Genomic DNA, 12,865 nt, shown 5'->3' on the forward strand with positions numbered 1-12,865 from the left:
TCCATTCCTGGTTTTACTTACCCCCAGAACGCGCAGGGGCAACAGGGCAGCAAGCAGGGGTCTTTGCTGCGCTCGCTGCAGCGGTGGTGGGCAGCAGTAAGGCTCGGCTTCAATTGGAGGGTACCAATGCTCCGAGAATAAAAGGGGAGGGATTGGGAGGCTGGGGTGGAAGCGGAGCTTTTATTTAAAGAAGCAGGATGGCTGGGGGGGAGGAGGAGAATTAAAACACACAGTATTGTACATCGGGCGGCCCCGGAAAACCCTTGGTGTGCAAAAAGTATTTTTTTAATAATATTTTTTGAAAAACCGTGGTATAGACTTTTTGGGAATGTTGGACCTGCGAAAATCAAGGGAACACTCTATTTTTTTTAAAACAATACAACGGTGTAAAACTTCTTTATAAATCAAAGTTATTATTCAGCTCTTGTTGAATTCAACTATTTTTCAAGTGTTCAAACACACAATTCTAAATTGAAGTCAACGAAGAAAAATCTAATTTAGCTTTGGACAAAATCTCCTTGAATAGGACAGGGTTCAAAGACTATGAGAGAGGAGAACAGATAATCATCTGAAAATGCTTTCTCCCACTCAAAAACATCCAGATTGAAAGCAATACTAGTTTTTCACAGACTAATGTGAATATAAGAAGGTCAGAAACTGAGAGTTATTTTATTCTAAAGTACAGTATCCATCTGTGATTAATTTGTGTCTGGGATCTAACTGGCAAGTTGCAAAGTCACCTAAATTTCTGTATATTTGGATTATAAAATTTCTTGCCAGCTCCAACTGAATAAACTATTGCACAAGAGATTTTGTTCTTTGTTCCTAAAATGAATATAATTTTAAAGATTTCGCTTTGCCAGATTTTCTGACATGATGCCGATTTACTAGATACTCTAGACCAGTGATGGCAAACCAATGGCACGGGTTCCAAAGGTGGCACACGGAGCCATATCTGCTGGCACTTGAGCTGTTGCCCTAGCTCAGCTCCAACATGCATGTGTGTGCTGGCCAGCTGACTTTTGGCTCACAGAGGCTCCGGGAGAGTGTTTTTGGCTTCCAGAAAGCCTCCGGGGTGGTGTTTTTACCGTCCCCTGGCTCCAGAGAAGCCTTTGGAGCCTGGGGAGGGTGAAATACGAGCCTACTTGAGAAAGAGGCCATTTACGGCCTCCAGAGGACCTACAGGGGGTTGGTGAAGCTGTTTTTGCGCTCCCAAGGCATTGAATTATGGGTGTGGACACTCATGCATGTGCAATACCATGCACACACGCTCTTTTGGCACCCCCCAAAAAAAGGTTTGCCATCACTGCTCTAGACTCATTATTGAATTACACCAGAATATGGACTTTGTAACATTTGCATTTTATCTTCCAATTTTATCCACTTCATAGCGAAACTTGAGTTAGTCTTCTGCAGGCATGTAAATATTATATGGTTAACACTATTAACATTTCAGTGGATAAAACTAATGTAGTTAGTGTACAAATATCTATCTGCAGTAATTCATTCCTTAATTTCTTAATGTGCTATGAAATACTTGTTGCAAAAGAGAGCTACCAATAAAAATTAATGCCAAATATCCAAAATAACCTCTTAACTTTCACAATCTGTAATCTGTGTAAGCTAGTATTCTACACATGATTTAGAAATGGCCATTTAAGGCATTTCAGAAAGCATACTACTACTAAATGAACCTGTTCTTATGGAACTATACATTCCCTAACTACTAGCTACCATTCTAACTTAGCATTATGTTCCCCTTAAATAACTAGCTGTACTGGGTAAAATGGCATATCAATAATATCCTAGTTTGCTAAGTGTTGTGACAGTCACTGATAAACCTCCATGGATCTTCATTACCGTGGCACATAATTTTTTTGATAAGGAATTTCAGTGGAAATAAACAAAAAAATTAAGTAAAGAAAATAATTTTATTTTTAAAAAGGTGAAGATCACTAGAACAAGTTTCATTTAAAAACACAATTATGGATTCAATAGTTACTGGCAAAAGAAAAAATATATAGGTACTGAACTTACCAACCACAGAAGCTCCTCTTTCAGCAAAAGCCAATGCATATGCTTTGCCCAGTCCTAGCATAAACAAAAAACAAGCAAAGCATTTTATAACCTGACAGTTTTTTAAAAAAGCACACATGGGAAGTCAATATCAAAGGAGACAATTATATACTGTTTTCCTGAAAATAAGACACAGTCTTTTTTTTTTTTTTGTCCACAAAAATGGCACCAGGTCTTATTTTTTGGAGGCGGGGGGTCTTACACTGACTCAACTTGCGAAGGTGGCACCAACAGCCCTACCCAGCAGAAGCCTACCCTGTTTCCCCGAAAATAAGACGTACCCCGAAAGTAAGGCATGTCAGAGGTTTTGCGGAATTTGTTAATATAAGGCACCCCCCGAAAATAAGGCGTAGTCAAGTTTAATACGGTATGGTGGAAAAACATACGGTACCATTCAAAGCTGTTCATAGCGGTACTGTAATAATGTGGCGTCCCCTGCTGGCCCCTTCCATCGCTTTGTACCGCACAGTACAGCAGACACAGTCTGCTGCTGTCTCACTGCCATTACAATCTCCACTACAGTGTGTAGACTGTAGTTCCTCTGGTGGCCGGAAGCTGCAATAGCGGGAGTATACTGCCGTCGTTTGTGTGTGGGGGTGTCACACACAGGTACCGTACCGTACCGTACTGACAGGTACCGTACCGTAATCAGTGTACCATACGGTATACTTTCTTGGGGGTGTCAGCTTTTCTGCCTGTGAATTTGTCTTATTTGAGAAATATAGGGCACCAACCGAAAATAAGACGTAGCACAACTTTTGGAGCAAAAATTAATATAAGACAGTGTCTTATTTTCGGGGAAACACAGTACTGCCAGCCCACTTCTTCTGTGGCTGCTTGCCGCCACTCGAACACATAACCCCTAACCTCTGTTTCGCTGTCAGAGGCATTCTGTAGCCAATAAAAAAGCTGTTATCAGCTGCAGAGGGCGTTCCAGAAAGGCCTCTGATGGCAAAACAGAGGCCTGGGAGCAACACTCGTGTCAATCTGGAACTTATTTCTTGGCTGCAGAAGGCTTTCTAGAAGGGCATCTGACAGTGAAACAGACGCCAGGGGTGAATTGTGTGAGCAGCAACAAATAGTTGCAGAAGTGGGCCAGCAAGACAAAACAGTTATTGGAGTGTGCGAGGCCTGGTAAGTACGGCAGCTCACTTCTACATCTCCACTCTAGCTTAATTTTGACCCATGCACCTGGCTCCATCCCGTGTTCTGGAATGGCCAGGGTCTTATTTTGATGGGTAGGCTTATATTGGGCGCACATGTAAAAACCAAGCTAGGACTTACTTTCAGGGTATGTCGTATTTTCAGGGAAACACGGTACTTAAAAGCAATATTATTATTATTTATTATTATTTATTGGATTTGTATGCCGCCCCTCTCCGCAGACTCGGACTGTTGTATTGATCTTAGATATCTGAATAATAATAATAATAATAATAATAATAATAATAATAATAATAATAATAATAATAATTTATTAGATTTGTATGCCGCCCCTCTCCGAAGACCTGATGCATCAGATTAAACAGAAGCAGAAAAATACTCAGTCCTGATGACATGGGATCTAGACCAGTGTTTCCCAACCTTGGCAACTTGAAGATATTTGGACTTCAACTCCCAAAATTCCCCAGCCAGCGAATGCTGGCTGGGGAATTCTGGGAGTTGAAGTCCAAATATCTTCAAGTTGCCAAGGTTGCGAAACACTGATCTAAACAAGTGTTGCTCACTCTTGGCAACTTTAAGATGCATAGGTTTCAATTCCCAGAATTTCCCAGCCGTATTTCTTAAAAGTTATCAAGTTAGGAAACATTGTTGTAGAATTAATTGGGAATTCCAAATAGGCCATTAGAGAAGTGAAGGCAAAGAACTGTTCAGAATGCAGCAGATTAGTACAATTTAATTAAGTCACCAAACTTTAGAAGGTATTCTCCTCTTTATATCTCCAAAGACATATAAATTTTCCACTAAACAGGAAAAGAAAATTGTTTTCTTTAAAAGGAGCTGCATGATACTACAGTAATTTTGTGAGGCTTTTTTAAAAAGTTTGACACATGAGAAAATTACTTGAAGTTCTTTTCAGTACAAGTGAAATACAGTACTTTAAAATACATCTTGACTAAATAGAAAAGGATACATAATATGAACTGAAATATTTTCACATAGTATCCTTTTCTTGAATTTCATCCTGAGGTCATTCCTGAGGCGGTCTTCTTCACTCAGATAATATTTTTAGTTGTTTTATTAATTGGATTGTTACATGCTGTTTTTATCATTGTTGTTAGCCGCCCCAGTCTACGGAGAGGGGCGGCATACAAATCCAATAAATAAATAAAATAAATTATTGTGAAGATAAACTGGCTATGCAGTTCTTATATCTGCAGCATTTAGAAACTAAAATCACATTTTCAAACTGAAGCAAGATTGATAATTAATTTTCTTTACATAGGCAATCTCTGATCTGAATATATTTGGAAATATATCTGAGATATGTTATTTTTAGGCAGAATGATTAAATGTCCTTTTTAATGAAAAGTGCAAAATAATTACGCTCAAAAGCTGTCAATTCATCTTTTATTACTATATTTCCAACTTAAATAAAAGTGTCTGTGCTGTTCTTTTTACCATAGCTACAGAAATACACAATTATGTAGCCTCTTTCCTCTCCTTAATTGTAGTTAAGGCCACTGATTCTGTTTCTAAATGTGAGCAAAGTTAACAACCCAGTGAATTAATTAACTGATGATTTCATAATCAAAACAAGTTTGTTTTGGAATGACTCCAACATTGTAGTATGAACAGTTTCAGTGTATTATATCTGTCAATGCAATCCTCTACATCAGGGGTCCCCAAACTTTTTACACAGGGGGCCAGTTCACTGTCCCTCAGACTATTGGAGGGCCAGACTATAAAAAAAACCTATGAACGAATAAATCCCTATGTACACTGCACATACCTTGTTTTAAAGTAAAAAACAAAATGAGGGAGAAGGTCTGAAATTCATATGTTTATGTTTTGTTTTTAATTTTCTTTTGTTGACATCTGATTGGCTATACAATCTTATGAAAAACGTATAAAGAAAGAAGGAAGCACTTTGGCATAATGGTTAATAAGTTAGAAATTTAATTGGTGTTGCACTTTTTGAAGGAACATTAAGGAGAAACTTTAATTAAAAGAAAATGAATGTAACTGGATGACAAAATTAGAAAAAAAAACTTTTGCAACTTTTTTGATTATTGATATTAGTTACTAACAAAATACTGCATTTTATTCATGCAAAATTAGATGGTACTCTGTGTTGTTTGAATGTATGTTGAGAGAAAATTTTTTAAAAATTACCCCCCCAAAAAACAGTCCTTCCTTCCTCTGTCCCTCCATTCATTTCATTCATTTCATTCTTCCTTCCTTCCCTTCTTCCTTGTTCCCTCTATTTCTCCTTCCTTCCTTCCCTCTCTTTGCCTTTTCTTTCTGTCTTTCTCTCTCTCTTTTCCCTGTGCTCTTGTTACTCACCAGCGGGCCGGATAAATGGCCTCAGTGGGCCGCATGTGGCCCGCGGGCCGTAGTTTGGGGACCGCTGCTCTACATATTGCTCAAAAGTCCTATTAAGTTTTCTGCGGCTCCCTCAATTCACTATATTTAGGATTGTAATTTCATTTTATATACAATATGTATCAATTATACTTAACAACCTACAAGTAGAACAGATTCTTGTGAAGGTTTTTCTTGTTCTGCTGCTTGTAAGAGCCCTCCTGCCTGCCCCCAAGTTTAAACTGACCTTTATTCCTTTGCCCCGAAGCACAGTTCATCAGCTCTTCAGCTGTGTTTTGGCAGATTCCAGCTACTGAGCATGCACAGAAGCCAAATTGCACAAGGGAATGCATGTGTGTGTGCAAATGGAGCATGCGTGCATGCACAAAACATCAGGATGTGAACCGGTGGCGAAGATAAGTGGAACCCACCTTTGCTGGCCATGTGTATAGATTGAGAGTAAAAACTTCAAAACCCTTACTAAAATGGTATGCCTGGACATTTGATATTGTGTGGATCAAACATCAATCTCACCCAGCTATTTTTTTTTCTCCCCAATTTCAGTAATATTTCAATATTCTTGGCTAAATTTCCATCAAATTCAAATGCATAGTGGTATTTCTTCCATTTAATTTCAAAATACATTGCACTGTTCAGTGGGGAAAGAGAATCCAATGAGTTCTCTTTCCCCATTGATATTGTACTGAACATGACAAATCAGAATGCACCTTATGCTAAAGTATTAATAGATGGTTAATTAGCCTGTCTCCTAAAGCCTGTTTTCCATAACTTAAAAGAAAAAAAGTGAATAAGTACCGTATATACTCGAGTATAAGTCGGGTTTTTTTAGCCCAAAAATGGGCTGAAAAACCCGACCTCGACTTATAATCGGGTGACTGACATGTCACCACAAGAGGGCGCAAGCGGCTGAGGGAAAGACAGCCGTCTGCCTTTGCTTCAGCTAGAAAGAAGCGGCAACTGCCCGGTCAAGAAGCAAGAATCCACCTAGCCAAACGGCTTTTTTCTTGTTTAGCGCGGCGTTCAAGTGGTTGGCAGGTTCCTTTGCTTGCACGCAAGAGCCAACCACTCGAACGCCACGCTAAACAAGAAAAAAGCCGTTTGGCTAGGGGGTAGATTCTTGCTTCTTAACCGGGCAGTTGCCCCCTCTCCCAGAACTTCTTTGGAGCTGAAGCAAAGGCAGACGGCTGTCTTTCCCTAAGCCGCTTCCTGGAGACCGCTAAAGATATCGCTCTGGGAGAGGGGGCAACTGCCCGGTTAAGAAGCAAGAATTTCCCCCCCCCCCCAGCCAAACGGCTTTTTTCTTGTTTAGCGCGGCGTTCGAGTGGTTGGCTCTTGCGTGCAAGCAAAGGAACCTGCCAACCACTCGAACGCCACGCTAAACAAGAAAAAAGCCGTTTTGCTGGGGGGGGGGGAAAATTCTTGCTTCTTAAACCGGGAGCAGTTGCCCCCTCTCCCAAAGCGATGTCCCAAAGCGGTCTCCGGGAAGCGACCGAGGGAAAGGCAATCGTCTGCCTTTCCTTCAGCCCGAAAGAGAAGGCAAATGCCCCGCCTTCCCCCAGCCAGTTAACCGAGCGCTTCAAGTTAACCGGCTGGGGGAAGGCGGGGCATTTGCCTCCTCTTTCGGGCTGAAGGAAAGGCAGACGATTGCCTTTCCCTCGGTCGCTTCCCGCAGACCGCTTTGGGACATCGCTTTGGGAGAGGTTTAAGAAGCAAGAATCCCCCCCCCCAGCGAAACGGCTTTTTTCTTGTTTAGCGCGTCGTTCGAGTGGTTGGCTCTTGCGTGCAAGCAAAGGAACCTGCCAACCACTCGAACGCCACGCTAAACAAGAAAAAAGCCGTTTTGCTGGGGGGGGGGGAAATTCTTGCTTCTTAAAAGGGGGCAGTTGCCCCCTCTCCCAAAGCGATGTCCCAAAGCGGTCTCCGGGAAGCGACCGAGGGAAAGGCAATCGTCTGCCTTTCCTTCAGCCCGAAAGAGAAGGCAAATGCCCCGCCTTCCCCCAGCCAGTTAACCGAGCGCTTCAAGTTAACCGGCTGGGGGAAGGCGGGGCATTTGCCTCCTCTTTCGGGCTGAAGGAAAGGCAGACGATTGCCTTTCCCTCGGTCGCTTCCCGCAGACCGCTTTGGGACATCGCTTTGGGAGAGGTTTAAGAAGCAAGAATCCCCCCCCCCCCAGCGAAACGGCTTTTTTCTTGTTTAGCGCGTCGTTCGAGTGGTTGGCTCTTGCGTGCAAGCAAAGGAACCTGCCAACCACTCGAACGCCACGCTAAACAAGAAAAAAGCCGTTTCGCTGGGGGGGGGATTCTTGCTTCTTAAACCTCTCCCAAAGCGATGTCCCAAAGCGGTCTGCGGGAAGCGACCGAGGGAAAGGCAATCGTCTGCCTTTCCTTCAGCCCGAAAGAGGAGGCAAATGCCCCGCCTTCCCCCAGCCGGTTAACTTGAAGCGCTCGGTTAACCGGCTGGGGGAAGGCAGGGCATTTGCCTCCTCTTTTGAGCTGAAGGAAAGGCAGACGACTGCCTTTCCCTCGGTCCCTTCCCGGAGACCGCTTTGGGACATCGCTTTGCTTGCGCCTGCCCCTCCTACAGCGGAGAGAGGCGGCAAATGGCCAGCCCTTCCCCCACCCGCTTAGCTGAGCCCTTCGGGAAGGTGCCGCCTGTCTTCGCTGTAGGAAAGGCAGGCACATCCGAAGCGCGTGGGGAAGTGGCTGTGGGAGGCAACGACATTCCTAAGCCGGTGAGGTGTAGGGGGGGGGGGGTGGCGAGAAGATAGAAGCAAGAATCCACCCCCCCAGCTTTTCCCCCCTCTCCCCGCAAGAAAAGGAGCCAGCCAAACACTCCAATGCCGCGCTAGAGGGGGGAAAAGCCGATGAGGTGTGTGTGTGTGGGGGGGGGGTGGATTCTTGCTTGTCTTCTCAACACCCCCTCACCCCACCTCCCGGGAAGAGAGCAACAGGAAAGGACGCGGTTTTCTTCTGCCGGGTCGAGGACAAAGCGGGTGTTGAGGGCGGCGGGCGAGCAACATTTCAGCGGGGAGAAAACCCCAAGCTGAGAGTGCCTTTTAAAATCACTCTCCTCTCAGCCTCGGCAAGCTGCCGAGAAGTGGGGTTTTCGGAGTGGGGAGGCAAAAACGCTCAGAATGTCACCAACGAGGCATTTCTCCAAGGGGCGGGGGTCCCTAAACTTTCCTTTAACCCCAGCGGACACAAAGATGGGAATGCGTGGTCCTTGCCAGCCACCCATCTGCGGGGGCTGCTCCGTGCCAAGGCAGAATTAAATTCAACAACCAAAATATTATATTTTTAAAAAACATACTTTTTTGACAGTTTGTTTGCCTTTTAAAACATCTCTCTGGCTGTGCCTAATGTCAACAATAAAAATTTTTGCCAGGTGAATTTTTTTTTGCCAGATTAGCTATGGATCTCACTGAAGAAATTTTAAAGAATACTCAAAATGATTCTTCATTTGCTTTGTAACCTTAAATAAAAAAACAATACAGTATTGACTCTGTAATTTACCCGGGGAGGGGACAGGAGGGGGGCGCAGACAGACAGGAAAGGAAGACAGACAGACAGACAGACAGACAGATAGAGACCTATGACCACAATTGAGCTCAAAATTTGTTGTTAAGCAAAAGCATTGTTAAGTGAAAATCACCACATTTTACTCAATCCATGACATTTCCTAGCTCTAACAGTGATGTGCAAGCTAGGGAAGTACCGGTACATCTGAAGACATGTGTAATGTTCTAGTTATGGTTAACTGTGTGGCAGAAAGTGGACTCTGGGTTTGTTTTCCTATTACAGTGAGGTTGAATGTACCATATATAATTTTACAAGAGCTCTCTCTCTTTCTCTCTCTGTATATACACATAGTTTATATAGTAGATAATGTACAGTATATTTTTGTGTGCCTGTGTGTAATATTTATTTACACATATGGCATATATACATAGAATTAAGTATATTTTGGATGTTCAGTAATTGTAAATATAGAGGGAAATTGTATCTCTTTGAGGCAAGGAGAGGTCAAGTATCCTAACCCTAACCCAAACCAGCAGGAGCAGGGGATTAAGGTAAGTACCTAGGTACTTGCAATTTTTTTGCCTATACCTGCCTTGGGGGATATATACCTGTTTACCCTCTTTTAAACTTACAGAGCTAGTTTACTGGCTTTCTTTGAAATAAATATTCTAAAATATTTAATCTACTGATGCCTCAATTGATGTAATTTTATTGGTTTCCATTTTTATAAGTTACCAGTAGCCGCTGCAATTTCCACCCTCGACTTATACAGGGGTTTATAAATTTTCCCAGTTTTTGTGGCAAAAGTAGGCACCTCGACTTATAGTCGGAGCGACTTATACTCGAGTATATACGGTAATACTATTTTTTTAAAAATCACAATCAGCAAATGAATTGCTAATGGAGAAAGGCTGCTACAAAAAATATCTTATTAGGCAAAACTAGTTTGACAAGTGAATGGTGAATAAAAATTATCACATAGCATCTCTGTTATTCCTGTTTGATATCAAGCTTCTTCATCTCTGAATAGGAAGCAAAGCTTTAAAACTATCTACCCAGCTTCTGCCTAGCTAAAACTAGGAATTTTTTTAAAAATGGAGCAGAGTTTTATTTTTACTATTCTTTTTTTCCCCCCTCGGCTGCCTCCCCGACAGCCTCATTCGGTTCTCTTGTACGGTAGTGTTGCCTGTGGTTTATTATTCGGTTTATTAAAGCAGTGTTTCCCAACCTTGGCAACTTTGAAGATACTGTATTTGGACTTCAACTCCCAGAATTCCCCAGCCAGCAAATGCTGGCTGGGGAATTCTGGGAGTTGAAGTCCAAATATCTTCAAGTTGTCAAGGTTGGGAAACACTGTATTAAAGTATAACCCATTTACTTAATTACAAACTTTCAATATGTGAATATACAGTATATCTAATCAAATAGTAATAAGGTTCACATTTAAACTATTATTCTTTAGCTTAAATAATTTTTTTAACTTTGGTTGTTTCCTTTTCATGCAGCAATCTTTGTATTCCTTCTTTGGTTCAACCATGTATAAAATCTTTCCACACCTGGTGAAATCTTGTATTTTTACTATCAGTTCTAATAATATATGTACATATGGTTTTTGGAGTTAGCAGAGAAATACTTACTAAAGAAAAATCGCTTCAAAGGGACTTAGCTGATGTCATTTTTGAATTATGATTTGAGTGAATGAATTCCCAGAGTCCTTTTACAGAATTCACTGCCAGGTGGTTGCATGAGAAATCTCCCAACTTCCAGGCTCTACCCAGAAACTAACAAGTAGGTGAAAGGGTATTATTAGGTTGAGGATTTTTTTAAAAAGAATCGTCATCACTAAATAAACGACTTCCTTCCCGGAAAACAGTCTGCCCTTATAAAAGTTTATCATTGGATTCACTTAAAAGTAAACTCCAGAGAAGCATGGACAGAATTATACACTCAGCTTCATTAAAGGGGCGGTTTACATATCTTCGTCCTTAAGGAGAAATGCATAGAATACCAGAAAGCTGCAAATATCTCCTTGCAGCCCATATGCAATCAAGCCCACTTACAAGGAAACCTCCGGATCTCGTGATCCAACACTTACCTCCCCCAGCACCGGTCACCAGAACTACCCGCTTGTCAAATCTCAACGGAGAAGAAAACATCCTGCGCCCGACCAAGGCAAAAGCAGCCCTTCGAGGAGTCCGACGGACTTAATGGGCAGAATAATACGGGCAAAGGGCACGGGAGAATGCGCACGCGCGCAATATCTTGCTGCATCCTGGGAAACGTAGTTTCCTTATTCACTTTCGGCTGTCGGATTACAGCCATTGGGTAATGGGAATAAAGGATAATTATAGGGCGTGTTTAGGGAATGTTAAATTAACTTGGCATGTTCAATCTCTTTCCCGAATGCGTTCAACCACGGACTTTAAATAACTGTTGAGAACACGAAAAACCTGGAGGGTTAATTTTTAACTCAACAGTGCCATGAGATGAAACCAAGGATCGACTATATCTGGGGGAATCCTCTTCGCCTTGAACAAAGCGTACTCAAAGCAGCTCCGAGATTCAGATTGTGGTTATGCAAGGCGTTTCACTTGGGAAACATTTCAACCTCCCTTTAAGCCAAGGTTTCTCAATTTGCTGGCTGTGAGATTCTGGGAGTTGAAATCCGCCCACCTTTAGATTTCCCAAGGTTGAGAATTTAAAGCACCTTCTTGTCACTTGGTTTATTTATTTGTTTGTTTGTTTGTTTAGTTAGTTAGTTAGTTAGTTAGTTAGTTAGTTAGTTAGTTAGTTAGTTAGTTAGTTAGTTAGTTAGTTAGTTAGTTAGTTAGTCCAATACACAATGAGGGTTTTAGTGTGTGTGTGTGTGTATTCTGCTACACTGGTATTTTATTAAATAATATAATATTGCACCATTTGATTCAGAATCCTTTTTTCCTTGTTTTTCTCCTCTAAAATCTAGGTGCGCCTTATACACCGAAAAATAAGGTATATGAATTTCAGACTTCTTCCCCCCCCTAAATAGTAGGTTCCCATTTTGTTTTTTTACTTTAAAATAAGGTATGTGAAGTGTGCATAGGGATTTGTTCATAGTTTTTTTATAGTCCTGCCCTCCAGCAGTCCGAAGGACAGTGAACTGGCCCCCTGTGTAAAAGGTTTGGGGACCCCTGCCTTAGACTATCCACAGTTGACCTCTCCAGATTCCTAAGAGGTCAGTAAGAGGCATGCATAAGTGCACTAGTGTGCCTTCCATCCCTTGTCCAATTGTCTCTCCTATATACTGTATTTTATATCTTTTCTTGCATTCATATATCTTCTCTTCATTGACATATTTTATTTTCATATCTTCTCTTCTATCCTTTCCTTGATATACTGTATCATGTTCATTCTCTCCAACCTTCATTTTGTATTTGACAAAATAAATAAATAATAAATGAAATGAAATTTGAAAGCATGCAGCTCTCAAAGGGTCACCACCTCCAATATACCTTATATAAACATGACAAAATCAATACAAAATTATGCCTATACCCCCATGTATTATATAGCAAGGAGAACACCACTTTAATAGCAGTAGTATTCAGACTTATACAGTGATCCCTATATTATCGCGAGGGTTCCGTTCCAAGACCCCTCGCGATAATCGATTTTTCGCAATGTAGGGTTGCGCATGCGTGCCCTTTTTTTCTATGGCCGCGCATGCGTAGATGGTGGAGTTTGTGTTC

The 12,865-nt window shown here is 41.8% G+C and overlaps 1 protein-coding gene across 2 annotated transcripts in view; it reads right to left on the reverse strand.

Annotated features, from left to right (window-relative positions):
• HSD17B4 (hydroxysteroid 17-beta dehydrogenase 4) overlaps positions 1-11,436 on the reverse strand; it is an 82,527-nt gene extending 71,091 nt beyond the window's left edge. The window contains exons 1-2 of one of the 2 annotated variants that reach the window (XM_070742869.1): positions 11,236-11,436; positions 2,038-2,091 (exon numbers count right to left, since the gene is read on the reverse strand). In XM_070742869.1, the coding sequence (XP_070598970.1) occupies positions 2,038-2,091; positions 11,236-11,296 (115 nt within the window). In that variant the 5' untranslated portion in view covers positions 11,297-11,436. The remainder of the gene's footprint in view (positions 1-2,037; positions 2,092-11,235) is intronic. The other variant, XM_070742870.1, reaches the window with a different exon arrangement.
• Between the last annotated feature and the right edge of the window lie 1,429 nt (positions 11,437-12,865).

The sequence above is a fragment of the Erythrolamprus reginae genome, chromosome 2 (genome assembly GCF_031021105.1).
Source record: "Erythrolamprus reginae isolate rEryReg1 chromosome 2, rEryReg1.hap1, whole genome shotgun sequence".
Lineage (NCBI taxonomy): Eukaryota > Metazoa > Chordata > Lepidosauria > Squamata > Dipsadidae > Erythrolamprus > Erythrolamprus reginae.